The sequence below is a fragment of the Austrofundulus limnaeus genome, unplaced genomic scaffold (assembly GCF_001266775.1).
Source record: "Austrofundulus limnaeus strain Quisiro unplaced genomic scaffold, Austrofundulus_limnaeus-1.0 Scaffold413, whole genome shotgun sequence".
In the NCBI taxonomy this organism is placed as follows: Eukaryota; Metazoa; Chordata; class Actinopteri; order Cyprinodontiformes; family Rivulidae; genus Austrofundulus; species Austrofundulus limnaeus.
Genome location: NW_013952815.1, coordinates 102343 through 120915, shown reverse-complemented (window position 1 = coordinate 120915; position 18573 = coordinate 102343). Strand labels below are relative to the sequence as shown.

At 38.9% G+C, this 18573-nt stretch overlaps 3 protein-coding genes across 4 annotated transcripts in view; 1 reads left to right on the top strand and 2 right to left on the bottom strand.

The window, feature by feature from the left end:
- Positions 1-4040, top strand: part of prlrb (prolactin receptor b) — a 12150-nt gene extending 8110 nt beyond the window's left edge. For both annotated transcript variants that reach the window (XM_014024230.1, XM_014024229.1), the window contains 5 exons: positions 1333-1499; positions 2113-2254; positions 2355-2451; positions 2531-2600; positions 2683-4040. In XM_014024230.1, the coding sequence (XP_013879684.1) occupies positions 1333-1499; positions 2113-2254; positions 2355-2451; positions 2531-2600; positions 2683-3402 (1196 nt within the window). In that variant the 3' untranslated portion in view covers positions 3403-4040. The remainder of the gene's footprint in view (positions 1-1332; positions 1500-2112; positions 2255-2354; positions 2452-2530; positions 2601-2682) is intronic.
- A 623-nt stretch (positions 4041-4663) lies between these two features.
- On the bottom strand, positions 4664-11961 carry LOC106528939 (selenocysteine insertion sequence-binding protein 2). The gene is made up of 17 exons (XM_014024228.1): positions 11769-11961; positions 11289-11428; positions 11033-11175; positions 10704-10906; positions 10512-10596; positions 10332-10429; positions 9723-9866; positions 9554-9640; positions 9381-9482; positions 9144-9276; positions 7842-8008; positions 7639-7762; positions 7352-7553; positions 7020-7240; positions 6030-6184; positions 5761-5932; positions 4664-5680 (listed from the first exon to the last, which is right to left on the bottom strand). Exons 1-17 carry the CDS (start codon positions 11775-11777, stop codon positions 5556-5558), a joined length of 2310 nt encoding a protein of 769 aa, XP_013879682.1. The 5' UTR covers positions 11778-11961; the 3' UTR covers positions 4664-5555.
- A 672-nt stretch (positions 11962-12633) lies between these two features.
- Positions 12634-18573, bottom strand: part of LOC106528937 (major facilitator superfamily domain-containing protein 10) — a 7193-nt gene continuing 1253 nt past the window's right edge. The window contains exons 3-13 of the mRNA XM_014024227.1: positions 17998-18094; positions 17802-17905; positions 17543-17701; positions 17251-17442; positions 16293-16395; positions 16055-16166; positions 15856-15964; positions 15678-15768; positions 13405-13452; positions 13249-13338; positions 12634-13124 (exon numbers count right to left, since the gene is read on the bottom strand). Coding sequence (XP_013879681.1) covers positions 12997-13124; positions 13249-13338; positions 13405-13452; positions 15678-15768; positions 15856-15964; positions 16055-16166; positions 16293-16395; positions 17251-17442; positions 17543-17701; positions 17802-17905; positions 17998-18094 — 1233 coding nt within the window. The 3' untranslated portion in view covers positions 12634-12996. The remainder of the gene's footprint in view (positions 13125-13248; positions 13339-13404; positions 13453-15677; positions 15769-15855; positions 15965-16054; positions 16167-16292; positions 16396-17250; positions 17443-17542; positions 17702-17801; positions 17906-17997; positions 18095-18573) is intronic.

Sequence of the window (18573 nt, the reverse complement as noted above, 5' to 3'; positions counted from 1 at the left end):
GTGTGTGTGTGTGTGTGTGTGTGTGTGTGTGTGTGTCTCATTATGATACATTTTCATCCTTTTTGTTTTTTGGTATGTACTTGGTGTACAACTCTGGTAACTTTGAATTTTCCTGATACTGTTAATAGAAAAAAGCTTTTGATCTTTTAAATGTATGAAGCTCTGTTTTACATAAATGAACAAGAACAAAACCTCTGACTAAATTGGGCATATGAGGGCGGCAAGGCTCTGTTGACCTCTACTAGACAGGTTTATTTTTTTATAGTAGAAATCAACTTAGCGGAGAATTATCTTCATATATCGAGCTAATGATTGGCTCGGTTTTATTAGCCGCACTGCTATCTTGAGCTCGGACAAGAATGGAAAAGTACAGAGTGACACACATGAGGGACAAATTAAAGTCTGGGGAGAATGAGGTGGAACTGGTTTGGGACCGGGTGTAAATCGTGTGTACAGTCACAGATCTCATTTCACGGTCTTTGTTTGGTTTTCGCAGGCGGTTATGTAAGTTTTGTTCTGTTTAACCAAAGACAAACTCGACAGCGTTTAAATCTATCACTAATCCAACAGAATAAACACTTTAACAAAAATAAAAGAAAGTTTTGTCAGTGGGAGACATTCTTGAATGGGGAGCTGTTTTGTGCGTGAAATAATGACACGTTTTTACATGACACTTGGAAAAGCTCATTGTTTACTAAGCTGAGGGAAGAATTGTTGTATTTAAGCAGTGTGATGTTTCCTACCTCCTCATTGTTCAGCTCAGGCCTTCTTTATTGGTCTTTTATGGTTTATAAATGGAATATTTTGTTATTCAGAGGAGAGATCGCCTCTGTTATCACCGTTAACATCTATTCAAAAATGGCTGAAGGTCCTGCCGAACCATTTTTGTTGAAAACCACAACATTCAAACTTTAACTATAAAAACCTGGATGTAGCCTCAGGTTSTGAAAAGTTAAGCTGATTTGCGTTCATTGTGGACAGCGACCGGTTTTGCAAAGTCGCCATGTTAACTGTAAAAACAGCTGACGTGAAACAGCCAGGTAGATCATTCATAAATATCCACGCCCCAATGTTCTGCGGAGATCCTTCATCTTCTGCAGCTCGAACAACATGCTGAGTTTTTCCCGAGCAAATAGTGGAAGATTACAGTGAACTTTGGGTGCCAACTGTAATGTCCTGCTAAATAACTGTTACAGGGTGTTCTAATGGTTACACAAACGGTTAAAGCGTTCCTCGACCGTCACCTCAACCTTTCTTTCCTATTCAAGATGGTGAATGTGGTAAATAAAAATGCATTGATATCGTGACTCTTGTTCTTTTTGTGCTCGACAGTGAAGCCTTACGCTCCGGAAAACGTCACGGTGCTGGTGAACGACACCGCCAACAGCCCGTTTCTCCACGTGAGTTGGAACCCTCCTCGGAAGGCGGACACCAGATCTGGCTGGGCCACCATAAACTATGAGCTGAGGGTCAAAAAAACAGATGAAAATACCTGGGAGGTGAGTGTTTAACGTGGAAAAACTTTATTTTTTTACTAAACAAGACAATGAAAAACTACATAAAAAATGCATGACTGTAAAATAAAGGGTGCAGGCACCGTTAGGGAGCAGGAGGGTTGAACCTAGACGCTTCCTGGAGGCTGATTGGCTCGTGGGTCCGAACGTTCACGACTCACCAAGCAAATAAACACCTCCTCAGACTCTCGCACTCTGCCGAACCTGTGACCTGCTGTAGCATTTATTTTATTATTTTTGTTAAATAAATCACCTTTAAAGAGAGTAGATTTGTTTAATTCTAACCACCACTATTCCTTTAGGTCTTTTATTGAAAATAAAGGAATTTGTTGGTTAAGAAGGCATTTTCACTTTGGTTTTTGCGGTTTCTTCGAAGACAAGAGCCCTCAAGGTGAAGACCTGTGAACCTAATAATCATTAACAGAGACATCTCAGAGTTGAACTAAAGCGACCCAGACGAGTTTATAAATAAACTTTGTTTTACTGGTTTTTTCCCCCCACCTGTCAGCTCAACTAGTCCCGAGGGCAATAAATGTTTTAAATTAACTACTGTAAGAATTTAACCTAAATGGCTTTGTTTATGCTCCCTTTCATCTAGACGTACCAAAATGGCATATACAATTTTCGTAAACTGTACAACGTGGACCCCGGGGCCACGTACATGGTTGAAGTGCGCTGTAGACTCGACCACAGCTCTTGGAGCGAGTGGAGCAGCACCTCGTCTGTGAAAATGCCAAACTGTAAGTTTTGGAAGCTCTTTCTCCATCATAGACTTTAATTATTATTGTTGTTGCTATTATTGTTATTATTATTATTAATCTTTTTATTGCTCCTGTTTAGATTTTCAGAATGAGAAGCCATTTTGGATCCTGGTCTCTATCTTCTCTATAATTCCATTGTTGACAATTGTATGTATTTTGGTCCTGAAGAGGAAATTGTAAGTATCTGTTGTTTTTTTTAACTGGACGTTTCTTTACAGGAGGTCAAATTAATAAACTTCTCTTATTGTTACTCAGCGTGAAGCAGTGGCTTCTGCCTCCTGTTCCTGGGCCAAAGATACAAGGAGTTGATGTTCAACTTCTCAAGGTAACGTTGCGTTTTATCGTTTTTCCAGAACACACAAAACAGTGCCTTTGGCCTTTATGAGAATATACTTTAACTCTTCCAGAATGGGCGATCCGAGGACGTCGTCGACGCTTTTATCAGCAGCCAAAGCTTCCCTCCTATGACGACTTGGATGGATCAGACGGAGGAGTACCTACTTGTGTCTGACAGTAATGACTGGCTCTTAACAGATCCCTGCATGTCTCAAAAGAAAAGCTTGATGATTCCAGCTAGCGTACACTTCGAGATGCAATGCAGGGAGTCGGCACCAGAGCAAAGTGACTGTGAGAAGGCTGAGGAAGGTGAAACGGGTCATTTGGTTAAAACCAGCGAAGCTCCGTCGAAGGGGAGCCCGTCGAACGCGGAGCCGGCCCAGTTGCCTCCCGAGGAACAGCAGAGCCCGAGCAGAAACTGTGCGAGCGAGGAGAACACCAGCTACGTGGGCATTCCCCAACAGGAGAACACGCAGTGGGACTACAGCAGCGTGCAGAAGGTGAACGGCGAGACCGTTCTCGTCTTCAGGGACGAAAACGTCCCAGTCAGCTCGGCCGCGCCGAGGCAGGAAGGGTGCGCGGAGGACGGCGGGCCGGCCGGCTACAGCGTGGTCATAGAGGTGGACGGCGGCAACGCAGTCCTCCTACAGAAACACGGCTCTGCGGACTCTGTCTGTAAAAAGGAGGAGGACCGAAACACAGAGTGGACAAATCAGAAAACAAAACTCCCTCCCGCGACTGACAGCAAAGTAACGGTCTTACAGATAACCGGTAACGGATACGTTCTGTAGATTCTGTTTTTACCAGGAGTGATTTGAGAAACGACAAGATATTTTTTATGATTCGCTGCAGTCTGAGCTGGCAACGGTTGGTATTTCAGCAGAGGAGCCAACTCTGTGCCAGAGGATGAACCACTTTAATATAAACACTGGAATTTATCTTTGGATCTGCTGGATAAACGACTGAAGGATTAAACCAAATTAGAATTCTGTCAAGTTTCTACTTGTTCGATAAAAGTGGACATTTGTTGACCACTTTGTCGAGACAAGTGTGGCTCCCAATTGATATCTACAATTTTTTAGGACATTTTCAGTTCAGTGTGACATTTGTTCAGTGGATTGTTTTTCAGCTGTAGCCTTCATGAAGTTAATAAAATCAAAGCACATCAGCCTGGTAGAGCCTGTAGGAGCATAGGAACTCCTATTTGAAAATTTATTTCTTATGTCAAGCTCCACTAAAACGCCCATTAACGTCACTTCTTTTGTTTAAAGGAGAAAAAAAAACTTTAAAACCAGTTTTATGTTTCAAAGACTTAATGGTCGTCTTTGAAGCCTCGTTCCTTTTTCTGAGTCTATCCTGGTCTGTCTGAGACTTGATGGAAACCCACTGGATGAGTTTGTTTTATTCAAATAAAAGAACAAAATAATAATTTGCAGTCTTCAACTGAAATAATTTTGCAGGACACTGCATCCTTTGAAATGCAGGTATTTTTAAATAATTGCCATTTGACAAATTATCATTCAAAAATATATTACTCCCTTCGTACCATGTCATTTGTTTTTTGTGATATAATTAAAAGGTAATTAAAAAAGATTTATGCAGTTTAATAAAAAGGAATGACTTGAGTAAAATGAAAAAGCAAATTGAACTGTAAATTTTTCTACTGAAATACCAAAGTTAAGACATAACGTTTATAAAAATATTGTTTTATCATGCATCTGAACATTCTTAATGTTCAGCCTCTATTTTTACAGCTTCACGTTACACCACATTGTTTCCTAAACAATAAACGTCCTTGCAGTAGAAGTGGCACAACATATGTTGCTTTTCCTGTAGCAACATGTCACAATGATTCCCATAAACGTGCTTTTTTTAACTGTTTGGTAAGACTCTGTCTCCACCCTGTAAAAAAAGGCAAACAGGAAAAACTAACTTTATCCCTTAACTTTTTTTTTTTTTTTGCAATTTAGATTTTTCATCATTAGCAGTTTAAAGTAGATCGTTCTTTGAATGGATGCCAGATTTGTACAAATTAATGGAAAAGTTTCCATCTTAGAGCATTCTTCATTTATTGCTTCATTTAACATGATTGTCAACCAGCAAATCAGGTTACCTTTATATATATTTTTTTAATAACGTCACCCCCCCTCCCCCATCATCATCATGTGGGATAACAGTGGTTTGACTGCTCATTTCTTTATATTTGTTTTTTCTGCCAAACACATTTTTGTGGTCAGGTTGTGCATCAAAGTAAATTAAAAAAACAGCCTATGAATTAGTAGAAAACATGAATTCAGGTAATAAAATATATGAACTTAAACTGAACCCAATGATAAATTCGTTAGACGTCTGCATGTTGATTTAAAATAAGTTATAAACTAAATGAGTGAAAACTAAGTTCTTTAAGACTTTCCTTCACTATTTTTTACAACCTAAGCCTGAATTTCAGTATCCCCGTATCGTGATTAAGTACGAAGCTTCTATAAAGTTTTTCCGTCGTTTTCTCCAACAACATATTTTATAAATATTGAGTTCAGTAATTTCCTAAGCAGACTTGTTTACAAAGAAAGACAGCTATTCTTTTCCCCTCATCAACTGTTGCCTGTTTTGTGTTGAAGATCATCTGACAATTTATTACATTTCGTATCATCTCCCATTTATATACCAAAAAATAAAATAAAATCCCAACATGTAGTGGTAAATCATCCCTGATCATTAGTATTCTGTAACTGTTACAATTTTACAAATAAAACATTACACATTCTTCAGGCGGGGCCACAAACAACATACCTGAACGATGTGATCGGTTCTCTCCTGGTTCACTTAAACAAAACAACTGCTAATAAAAGCATCAWTTGCATTTACCTAATCAAGTCTTGAACAAGCGCAGCCTGCATTATTTTTTATTATTATTTTTTTTTAGGCACAGAAGGCTTTTCAGCCATCAACTCTCCTCCTGCTCAGTGTTCTCTGTACATTCACTGTCCAAGTGCAAGGATCTGAGCTGCTCCTCAAAGTTGAACAACGTGCAGCTGCTGTCCTTCTCCAACACCTTCTTCCAGAATTTCACTGAGAGAAAAACGGCAGGTTTTATAACGTCTGACCAGTTGGTGATATTTCAACTGGATGCTGAMAGAGGAGTAACTTACTGTACTCTGGCTCGTCGGGACCGGGGTTCGGATCCTCGGCGAAGTCGTTCAACGGCGGTGGCGATTCTGAGCTTGGGTCCTCCTCTGGATCCGTCCGCTCCAGGCTCGAAAGCTTCACCTCGTAGGCTCGGCTGGCCTCGGAGGACAACTCGATCATCCTGTGATAGTAGTCCTGCGAGCATCGAAAGGTTTCACCTCGTTTACATAAATAAATAAATGAATGAATGTACGTTTGAATCGTTTGGTTCTCATCCAGCTCGTTTCCTGACCTGCGCACCGTCGTAGTTAAAGATGCCCACCAGGCTGACGGGCACGGCCTTGTTGACACAGTGGCCCAAAGCTTTCCTGGAAAGTGCAAACACGAAGGGTACGCTCTGTTCACGACACATGCTGATAATAGTGTGGAGAGCCTCGTCCAGGCCACCTGTGAAGGAAATTTTTTCTATCAACACAAATGTGCTTGTAAAAATCACTTTCTCCCACTGTTGAGACTCTACACGTCTTATTTCCACTGATTAATGTTCGATCCTTATTTTGTCTCCTGCTTTGTTACAATATCATGARAGTTTTCTGGCTTTTATTTAATTCAGTAAATCGTAGAACTTCCTACTGCCTTTAAATCCTTATTTTTCACATTTAAATCCTTTAGTTGGGGTCTATATAAAGTAAAACTGCAAYGCTTTGGTCTGAATTTCTCCTTATTGTAACTCCACAAGCCCCGCCCCTTTTCTGAGGTGTGTCTCAGATCAACTTGTTTTGAGGCTGTCTCTTTAAATCCAAACAAGGCACTTCAAACCCCGCCCCCCATAGCTTCCAGAGCACTCCATTGTAGTTTGATAGAGGGTTTTACGACTATATAGCYGCGCAGAAACCCAGAGTGAGAGGAGAATGAAAACAACCAAACTGTAGTGGGTGAATCCAGACCTTATTCAGACGTTCTGTTGCAAATTCTGTGATGTAACAGTTCAGAAAACATCATAGAAAAAAGAGAAGACTGAATAGATTGAAAAATATGACCCAAACATAATATAAAGATATCGCTGGAGAGAATAAATTAAAAATTTCTGCACTCCTAAAGACTCCAAGTACAGAATGCATTTAACAGCTAAAATAGTGGATTTTGCATGAAATATTCACTTTAACATCCAGAAAACCATAACCTAAAACCTGAACAGTCTTGTAAAAATGCATGTTTTGTAAAAAACAAACAAACAAACAAACATTGCTTTATTAAAAAGACACTTTCTTTAAAAAGGTACCTTTCGACTGGATTCGTTCACAGTTGGGCGAGATGATGACACACTTGACCTTCTTGAGTTTGAGGTGCTTCAGCACCTCTCGAAGCCCCATCACGATCCGCCTCTTCATGCGGGCCTTCATCGGATCCTTCTGGTACAGGCGATCCTGGAAACGGACCAGCTCCTTCAGCAGCGACGTCACGCACTCGTCCAAGTCTTTGCTCAGCACCTGACTGCAGTAGCTGTGGTAGAAACGAGCAGAGCCGTTAGAGGAGGAGCACCTGACGTCTTCCAGAGAAGACTCGTGTGACAACGTTTAAACTTTAGGGAATCAAGCAGCTTTGTGATCTTACTCTCTGAACTTCCTGCTGTGGATTTTTGGTACAGGGGCTTGCTGGAGTTCAGCTGATGTGACCTCCGGCTGCACTGACTCATCTTTATCAGTTTCTTCATCACCATCTTCTTTTTCTTCTTCTTCTTCCTCCACGACTGAATTTGTAACGCATAACTGTGCATCATCCTCATCATCATCAAATCCCGGTGCAAAACTGTCATCTGAACTCGGAAAGAAAACACAATCAGTTACTTCCTCGGTGAATTTAAACTGGAGGCACGTCCACAGCACCCATCCTGCTCTGACCTGCGGCGGCGGCGTTCTGCTCTTCCTCAGCACCATCGGCGAGTTTGGACTCGTTTTCCGGCAGCAAACCTCTCTCCTCTAGCAAACGTTTTTGTTTCCTCTCTTCTCTCTCTTTCAAAATGACCTGAAGAGCCAGCAGAATTAAAAAAAGAAGGTTATAGGCGATGTGTCGTGTTCATTCCAGGTTGAGTGAGCGAACTTGCCTTTTTAAGAGGAGTGGGTTTCTTGGCTTTAGGATTCACTCTTTGCTTGCCTTTTTTCACTAAAGGACTTGTCGAGTCCAAGGGATTGTGTGCGATTTTGTCCTGCTGCTTATGAGGCTTCTTCAGAGCAGAAGGTTGCTTCTGGAAAACAGGAAGTCCTCCACCAACTACAATTAAAAAAACAGTGGGTGTGCACGATAGTTATCGCCCGATATCACAACAAACAGAACCGATAATATATGTACATTTGAGCGCTGCTTTATTTTTATCCGTTTTGGTCAAGCTGCTTCCCGTTCGACACGACCTGAGCAACGTTCAAGTTGCGTCAGAAAAAAACAACTTTCTCACTAGAACAATAATTAGAATACTCCATGCTGAAAAACAACCAGTCATTTTAAGAATTATTTATATTATTTTACCAATTAACCCTGTATGATACACACAAACTTTATAATTATAAACATCAGAACAACTACTCTCAATTTGAGAACATGTAATGTCCGTTAYCTCCTGAATCCAGCACAAAGTCCGTCTGCTAAAATGCTAACAACACGCTAGCGTTCAAGAACTCATCTGGACTTATATCATTGCTGAGGCTTTTGACAAATCAAATAAAAGTGCCAGAGGACGCAGATCTCAAGCACTTTAACGATGGAAATGATGACAACCAGCCGCTCAACCTCGCTAAAAGACCGAAGCTTTTTTCTCCTTGTTAACCACCACGTCGAGCTGCTGCTCTCTGTGTGTCTTCCTGTAAGTATRATGCGGTCATAATGCATTCACACTCTCAGAAGCACTGTTTCAGGTAGAAAAATGTTTAAAATCATATATGAATAACAATAAAAGCAAACGTACTTTGAATCTAACTTATTTTAAGAACCGATAACCGATAACTTTCTCCTTCTAACGGCCGATAACCGATAATAACYGATAACATGCCAGGAGATAAGATGAGTCAAAAATGGGTAAGATCATAATATAAACAACACCAAAACCAAATGACACTGTAAATTATACTATTTGAAATAAACTCTTAGCAAGCAAACATTTCTTAAAGTATATCAAACAAAACAATTTCTCAAATGGCCATCTTTTTAATTAAAGGCTCAATAATTATAAAAAAAAGACCTTTAACACTGATCTCAGATTTAAACAAAAGAGAAAAAGTCATTCCACAAGTTCAAAACAGATAATGCACTAACACAAGTTTTCATGCATCCCGAAAAAACAGACTTCATCCTTATCAAGTGTCACTGCTCGTCTCAAACGGACTACAAAAAAATAAAAAATAAAAAAACCAACCTGAGAGAACAACAGGCTTAGTGTCCTGTTTGGACTTTTGAGATTGTTGCTTCTTTTCCAGAGCTGCCAATACGTTTCCGATATCCAGCTGAACAGGAGCTTTGCTCTTTTTCCCCGAAACTTTCTCTGCTTTCTGGAAAAATCAGGTGAGGACAAAAAACAAGACTTTTTTTTTTTGGCACCATTTTGTATAAGCATGACATGAAAGGTCAATTTTATTTAAGAATAAACACAAACCTGCTCCTTTTTCGCTGCTTCTGTGGGCTGAGTTTTTCCTGAAGAGAACTTTTCCTTGTTCTGTTCAACAAGATGATGCTGACCTACGTCTCTTTGGTTTTCCTAAATAAATATATAACATATATAACTAATCATACAGTTTTTTTAAGGGTTTAGTTTAAAAGTGTATCTACCTCACTGCAAAGCTTTGTTTTGCTGCTGGGTATAAATCTATTAGAGCCGGTTAAAGCGACAGCCAAGCCTGGAAACTCCTCTTCATCCTTAGAAAGAAATAGTAAAATTTATATTAACTATATTTTTCATTTAGCAGATCTTCAAAAAWCCGTGAGAAATAAACTCTACCTCAAATTTTGGAGGTTCTTGAGGTTTTATCGGGTCTTCTGACTCAGCTTCCGCACCCTCACCACTACTTTTGGTTTTCTTCTTTTTTCGTCGTTTTTTCTTTCCTGCGGCTCCGTTTTCATTCGCCGCAGCCAAGTCTTCTGCCTGATGAGACATGAATTGGCAAAAAAAAGCCTTCAGATAACAATCTCCTTAAAATCAAAACAAACTAATTTGACATCAAAGTAAATGTAGTTTAACGTTGGAAAAGGTGCTGTCAAAAACATAACGTCTGAATATTTGCTTTCCCTATGCAAATTTTAGTTTGATTATGAACTTTTAAGTGCTTTTCAAAGACAAATCTCATTTCACCTGTTTATCTAGGTTTGCTTGAAGGAGCACCACATCACAGCCTTTACTATCATAGGACTTTAAACATTTAACATGTTAATAAAACACAAAAAATTAAATGCCTTTCAGGAATAATTTGGCGATATATAGTGGGAAAAAAATYCCATTATAAAGAAAGAACGTGCAAAAACAGACTGATATGTTTGAGTGATTTAGGGAAAATGTTAAAATCTTAATTTGGATCAATTAAAAAAAGAAATGATCCAGAGAAAATCACACCTGCATGACAGCGCCGCCAACTGTCCCGTCTGGAACAACAGGTTGGATTTTTGGAGGCTGAGAGGCAATATTAGCCCAGGACGTCACCACTGGTTGACCTATTTAAAACAAGACGATAAACGTTAAAAATTAGGAACATTTTCATAATTAAAAGGCTGTTTAAAATCTGTTCCACCTTACCTGTTGAGTTAAAAGGGGTAGTGACTTTAGCATCAGTAGCATTTTGCAAAGTGTCAACTTGTGCTGCGGATCCTCTTGAGCCTGACTACTCAAAATAAATAATAATAGAAATTACATTATAACTAAATTCACTGTGTTGGTCATTAATACTAACTGACTCACATCTGACATTTTAACAAAACAGGAGTTTACCTTCCAGGAAGTTGCCAGAGTTTGTGGGCTTGTGGTTTGATAACTACGACCCCGATGTTCTGTCTGAGCTGCAGGATGAGCCGTTTTCGACAATGAATCTCCAGCCAACGCTGGAAAATCAGCCATTTTCACTTCAAACGGGACAAAGTTTGCCTGCGCCGACTTCCTCGCGGGGTTCGGGGCCGACCTGATACCTTCAGAACCTGAGGGGGAATGTGCAAAAGACCAGAAATAATCTAAAGCGGGGAATAAACCTTGTAGGAATTCAGGAAAATTACGAAATCTTCTGACTGAGGAGCTGTGAGATGTGATTGGTGTATAATAGCCACCTTTTTTCTGTGCATTCACAGAGTTTCTTCCCTGAGAGTCATTGCCCCTTTTTGATGCCACAGGACGGTGACTGCTGTAGCCATGACTCCTTGAACCATCTCCTCCTTTTCCTGATGGTTTTGGGCTAAAACCTGACCAGTTCCTAAAAATGTTTAGGCATTTGAAAGCAGTATTAGAAGAATAAATAGCTCAATGATCAAGTGACTTGATTAACKTGAATACAATGAGACATAGAGACTCTTATTAGCCTAATACCTTGTTAAGGCTGGTTTGGACTCGTATGGATTTGGCAGGATCAGAGGTGTTGAGTCTGTGTGCGGATCAACAGCCTCTCTTCTCTGTCTCATGTAATATTTATGGTCAGTAGCCGAGGCAGTGGATGTCAGCTTGCTCTCCTGGAACGAGTAAAGAATAATATCTGCTTGTAAACGACCTTTGGCAACCATGCACCTGACTGAAATTCAAGCAGAGCCACTGAAAAACTGCTCAACTCTGCTACTTCTAGATTTTAATCCTAGTTAGTGTGCTTAAATAAAGTAAAAAGTATAATCAAAAATAYGTTTTCTTTTAAAGTTTCGAGACAAAACTATTTCTATTGAAATGGTTTGTCTGCCTTTTTCTCATTCTACACGCGTCTGTACCCTTTAAGTTTGTAAACATTAACTTTCCCCAGGAGCATTAGCGTGACTTAGCTTCCAAGCTAGCTAATATAAGAAACAGGCTAAACTTCCTTACCATGTCCATTTTAGTGCGTATGTCGTGCCGGTTTTTTTTTTTAATGTAGTCACATCTTCGCTTTTTTTTTTCACCTGGGCTTGCGTTTGTCCTTAAAGGCTTCGTAACAACAATGCAACATTTATCTGTTCGTTGGTGGCGAACAACCTGTTTGATAACATTAGCATCCAGCTACCTGATAYGATCGGCTAATATTTGTACGAGCGGAACATTAGCGACACCTTGTGGCGCGGTGGCGTAAAAGCTTCTGAAAAGTGTGTGATTGTTTCACTAAATGTTCACCAACTCTCAATGAGCAGAGCAAGTGTTGTTCTAAAGCAAATTTAATTACAAACTTTTCCGAATGACTTTAATTCTAGTTTTAAACACACCACAAAGTGAGCCAAAATAAGCATACCCTGTTGGCTAAATGTGAAGAAAACACCCAATTTTCTCCTAAAATTATGATTATTATTAAATATTTGAGCTCTAAGACTAAGTTACTCTATTGAAAACTAATACAATATAGTTTTGCCTGCACTGAAAATGTTTTTGGACATCCCAGTCCTGTATTATTTAATAAAAACCTCCATTTAAAGTATTTGCTATTAATTATTGTGTAATTTGTAATATAAATATAATATAAATCAGTTGAAGTTTTTACATATTGTGATGGTTTCATTTACATTTTATAACTTTTTGTTTTTAGACAATAAAGGGAACAATATGAAAATGCAGTAAAATATTTATGTAATTGAAATACAGCAACAGATAAATTGGCATGTAAACAGAAGCAGTAGATAAATCAAAATTGTGCTTGATGAAAAACATTCTTTAATGTTTTCGTAAATTAAAAAAATAATAATAAATTCTCTTTTCCCAAAAATGAACGACATAATTTTTTTATTCCAGAAAATACAATATATTTCACAGCGAGAAAAACAAAAATGCTGCTTTAGAAGATAAAACACTGTGCTGACTTTATAAAATACTTAGAAAATTTTCTAAAATTTCTAAATGTATAAAAGATTTTTTGTCATTTGTCCTAAGTTATGCAGTGTATAAAATGTGCAAAAAACAGCATTATATTCATTTACTACCTACACAATAAAATATTTTGTACCTACTCTTCTATTCAACATACTGTATATGTTTTTGTTATTTTTTTCTTGATCATGTGATGATTTTGTTCTCCCCGTAGTTGTAAACAAAACATTCATTTTAGGCAACAAAATAAGAGTTTTTCCTCTTAAAAAGTCTTTTTGGATTCTTGTGCTTGTGAGTCTAGTCTCTTGGTTTTGCTCAGGAGAAAAAGTGGAACCACGAAAGAGGCAGCTGTGAGGAGAAAACAGGTCTGAGCTCCGGCAAGCCAATAAACTGTGAAAGAGAGACGACAAAAAAATATGATGAAGATAAAAAAGCAATCAGAGCGCCGTGCATGAAATACAAGAACTTTCAAAGTAAAAAAGTAGCTTCTTTCTCATTATAACAGCTTCTTTACCAGAGGATGACACAACTGGCCCGAATGCTCTCGCCAGGGCCCCCAAACTACGCAGGATTCCCATCACAGTGCCCTTCTGACTGGCTGCGCCTGGAGGAAAATCCACAGTGGAGAATCAAGATGCATCAAGATGGAGTGTTTGTGAAAATTACTTACCATGGTCTGAAACAAGCATCGACAGGCAGGGCACGACTATTGCTGCCGCTGTAACAAGAAAACAGAATCCATAAATTAATAAAAACATAATTTAAATGTCGCTATGCATCATCCTTAAAGTTTAGCTTTAGATTATATTGTATTAGTCACTRCAGCACACCAACTGTGACTGTTGTACTTTTATGTCTTATTCTATTTAACAAAAGTGCCTTTTAAGATACTGTCAAATAAAATAGTTAATAAGAAAATTTGGTTTAAAAACGAGTTTGCCAATCTTAAAACAATTAGAAAGTTAAATCTTGTTTTCTCTAAGTTATTTTGATATTAGTACTACTCATGCCTTCACAAAAAAGCAGGGCAATTTAATTATCTCAGATGGTTTTATCTTTATTCTTATTCATTCTTAGGAGCKTTATCGCAGATCCTTCCTCCCAGCAGCTGTCAGACTCTATAATCAGCACCACGCCCAAAAATCACAACAAATGTTTACACACCTGCTGCTGCCTGCACAATCATTTGTACTGKTATTATTCATTGTTTTTACTCATCTAAACAATCATTTGCACTACTACTCATTTGTATTACTAATCTGAGCAATCATTTGCTCTGTTATTATCAGTGGTGGACAAAGTACTCAACTCTAGTACTTGAGTAAAAGTACTGATACTCATGGTCATATCTTATTCAACTACAAGTAGAAGTTGCTCGGTCAAAAATCTACTCAAATTAAAGTACTTACTTTTGAAAACACTTAAGTATTCAAAAACACATGCATTTAAAAATACTCAAGTATTCAAAAGTACAAATTAAATTTTCTAATATCAGTACATTGCTRTATTGTTTTCAGAGTGATTTTACAGAACCTTGTAACTCTCGGAAACCACCTGATGTATCGACATATAGAACMACTCTGCTACAAATTCTACTACAACTGTAAAGACTTCAATATAAAAATGCAATAAAGTGAGTGGTGAGAAATGTATTTTATCTATAGCAGGGCTATTCAACTAAATTGCTCAGGGGCCACAGTTAACGCAGACCAACAGCTCAGGGGCCGAAACCAGCAATTAAAGTTATGTAAATAAACTAAGTATTACAGTGATCTGTTACCTTTGAAMTAGTTTATTTTGCTGCATTTAATCATGAAAACATACAGAACCCTATTTAATAAAAGTAGTGATGACAAAACAACAAAAAAAGAAACATATTATGCCTCTTATTTACCACAAAATATTTTGACATCTCTGACTTGCCAAATTTTTAAACCAATTTTATTTTCACTTTCATAGTTTTATCAACTGCTTGTAGTATTAATTGTCTTGGATGTTCATAGTAAASGTTTTTACCAGCTTGTAGCCAAGATTCTGACGTTTCTGTAGACACCAAACATGTCTATGTTTAACTAAAATAACTTATAGTAATTAAAATAGAAAACCGGGGGTTTGGGCTTAAGAGATGAGTGAACCAATTGGCGGGCCGAACTTTGGTCATTGGTGGGCCGGATGTGGCCCGCGGGCCATCAGTTGAATAGCCCTGATCTACGGTGAAAACATAAGACATAAACTATTTTTCAGTCTTAAAATCTCAAACATTGAGCTGAGATATGGCCATGCTGCTCTGRTTTATCTACTTAAGTTTCGTCAGCCGTCTCCATTGCTGGGTTCTGTTTGAAATGAAGGTGGAGCTCAGCTCGCCACCGTTAACGAGGATGACATAACTCCAAATCTATCCCAGCTGTGAGCTATGACTGTGATTGGTTTCATGCTAGTTAGTGGTAATTTCGTCATTTGTGCATTGTCTATAGTTTGTAAACTAGTGTGTGACCCTCTGTACTGATGCTGCTGTGACAACTGAATTTCCCCTCGGCGGGACAATAAAGGTTATTTCTATTCTATTCTACTTTTTGAAGCATCGCGAGAATTATTTATTTTTGAGCAGAGTTAATAGCGACCCTAGTGGCCAGATGTGGTAATTACACAATTCAATTAATCAAATTATTAGTAATTTACAYTCAAAGGTGCATAAAAATATTACTAAAAAATGTACATCCTCTTGACTTGATAAAACATCATCTTCCGCAACTATACTATAAATATAGAGATATAATTTAGATTTTTTTTGTTAAAATTTGCCATCCGAGTGCCCGATTGATGCTTTTAATCACATTTTTTGACTCCTTTCACATGTACTTTCAAACACAAAAAGTTTACTCATGAACGCAGAGACAGAACTATTTTTAAAAATTTAGTTTTTGGTTTAAATCTTTGACTCACCGTAAGAGTACAGAGCCAAACCGGTATAAAGCATCGTCATATTCCAGGATAACCCGATGAGGATGAATGCTGGGATCAGTATCACCATCGCCTAAAACAAAAAATTAATTCAAGTAGATGTTTGTGCAGCTGTTTCACTAAAAATAATGTTTATGATATTAATAGTTGGTGTTTTTACCCGCTGAACAGCACTTATGTGTTGCCCAGGTTTGATCCTCCGAGCGTATCCCCCCTGGATTAGAGCCATGATGACCCCAATGAAGAAGAACATCTTTCCCTGCTGCATACTGGTGAAATAAAACCAATCAAAGTCGCTCGTCAAATTCTTTTTCTTTCTCTTTTTTTGTCCTGCTGACTGATAAAAATGCAGGTTATACCTTGTAAACCGGAAGCGCTGGTGGGTCAAAAAGCTCAGGGTGAACTCCAGACCGGAGAACAGGAAGAGGTAGCAGAAATAAACCAGACCCAATACTTGGAGTGAATGCATTCCTGCGAAAAACAAAAAACAAACAAAAAAAGAAAACACAATATTATATAGTTATCTATAATAAAGTTATCTGTGTTTTAGAAATTGATAAGAGGGTCTGAGTTCGATCCAGCAGAACCAGAACTCACTGTCTCGTGACGGTGGGGATTTGGTTTTTGTCACGGCAGCAAAGTGGAACAAAGACAGAGGACTGAGGAGGTCCCAGGAGCCCCCGTGTCCAGAAGAGGAAGCCTGTACAGAGTGGGGAAAAAAAAGTTTGTTTTAAACTTTATGCTCAAGTTTCTGCTATAAAACTGCTTTTAGGCCTGAGTTTGTGTATAAATGTCAATAAAACACTCAGGAAGTAATTCAACTCTAGAGTCAACTCAAATCAAGATGGCCGCCGCAGCTAATTCGCCACCACAAAAACGACCACGACTCAGTCAGTTTGACAGAAACTGAGCTGAAATCTGGTGTGGTAGTAGCTGAGAGTCATCTCCAACACATAATGTGAAACCTAACAGATCGGTGGTCAGAGCGGTTGCTTCACAGCAAGAAGGTTGCGGGTTCGCCTCCCAGCCGGACCAAAAACATGCCTTTTAGTTTTAACTCTAAATTGTCCCTGGCTAAAAACAAAACAACAACAAAAAATGTTTTTGGTTCTGATGGTCCCCAGCGAGCAAAAAAAAAAAAAAAAAGTTTATTTTTCATAAACTTCTGCAGGCGAAGCATGTTCCAGGAAAGAGACAGGTTGTTTTGTAAACTTGGCGACTGTTAGCTCAGCAGAAAGTGAATCAGCAGAGCGTTAAAGTTGGATCACTGGGCTGTTTTTTTTTTTTTTAAACCACACCAAGTGCTTCCTGAAATGTCATCATCCCCTTTAGAGTCCAGGCAGTTACTGCTATTAGGCAAGAAATAATCACAAACAGAACTTCAGGAGAGGCAGGAAGGTTGACGTTTTACATTCAGACCAACCCAGACTCAGTGTTGCGTTCAGGTACCAGCAAAACACCCAGTAAAACAGATAAACCAACCCTGCTTCCTCAAATATTTGTGTTTTTGCACGTTGTTTTTGTTTGCTGCCGGGGAACGCTTCCACAAACCAACCTTCGCATCCTTCGTTAGCGTCTCCGGCAGCATCAGCCAAATAAAAAGCAGATCAGCGACGCTGAAGGCCGAGGCGAGCAGAGCCGGGGTCTGGTAGAAAACATTTTCTGTCGCTGTGGAGCTGATGGCGATGTAGGCTCCCATCAGCGGTCCGAAAGTGAACCCCAAAGAAAAGGCGACGCCAATCATTGCCTGGTGACAACATAACAGAGTTGTATTTTTTTTTTAAATTAACTTGAGAGTCTGACTTGTAATAACACAGCTATAAACACCATTTAGGGTCTGGGCTTACCATTCCTCTGTTTCGTGCTTTCGGACATGGCAGGTCAGCCACCACGGCGGTGCAGAGGCTCACGTTGCCCTTGCAAATCCCCCCAATTACCCGAAACAAAAGGAACATGTTGAAGCTCCGGGAAACAGCCCAGACCGCATAGGAGGAGGTCAGCCCCACCTGAAAACAAAGACACTTCATTAAACCTGAATGACTCGGCGCCGACTCGTGATGTCACTTAAATGCCGTCAAGCGTGACAGAACGACGGGTTGAACTCACGGTGGTCAGGATGAGGAGGGGCCGTCTGCCGTAACGGTCAGACAGAGCCCCCGTCACGGGCGACGACAAGAACTGCAGCAAAGAAAACATCGACCCGATCAGACCTGAAAGGCAAATTATGGAGCGTTAAACTCATCTATCTTTATTGCTGTTTTTCAAGTAAGAAAAAAAAAAAAAAGAAAACAATCCAACAAACCTCCAAACAGAACAGAGTTGTATTTCTTTTCCATGGGAATCCCAACAGCCTCTCTGAACCAGTCCACAACGCTCTGCAGAGACTGATACGTGACGTCCTGGGTCCAGAAAGAAACACAGCAGTGATTCAGAATGAGTCAGCGAATCCAGTCGCTCATAAGATAAGTTACGGTTTTCATGCAAGAACCTCTTCACACAAAACTGCTTTTGTTCAGACAAGCAGAAAACAAAAAAATCCCCACATTTATTAYAGAAAAATCCAGAGTTGTAAAGCAACTAAGTACAAATACTTCTTTACTGTACTTAAGTAGAATTTTTGGGTATCTGTACTTTACTTGAGTAATTATTTTTCAGCCTACTTTTTACATCTACTTCTTACATTTTCACACAATTATCTGAACTTTTTTACTCCTTACATTTTTAAAAAAGACAAGAAGTAGAAAGTCGTTACTTTCATTTTTGCTTGTTTTCATTCCAGCTTGTTATTGTAAAAAAATATATATACTATCCATATAAATTGTGCCTCCTATAGAGTGAACTTAAATGAGGTTGAAATAGAAGTATAAATATATAAAAC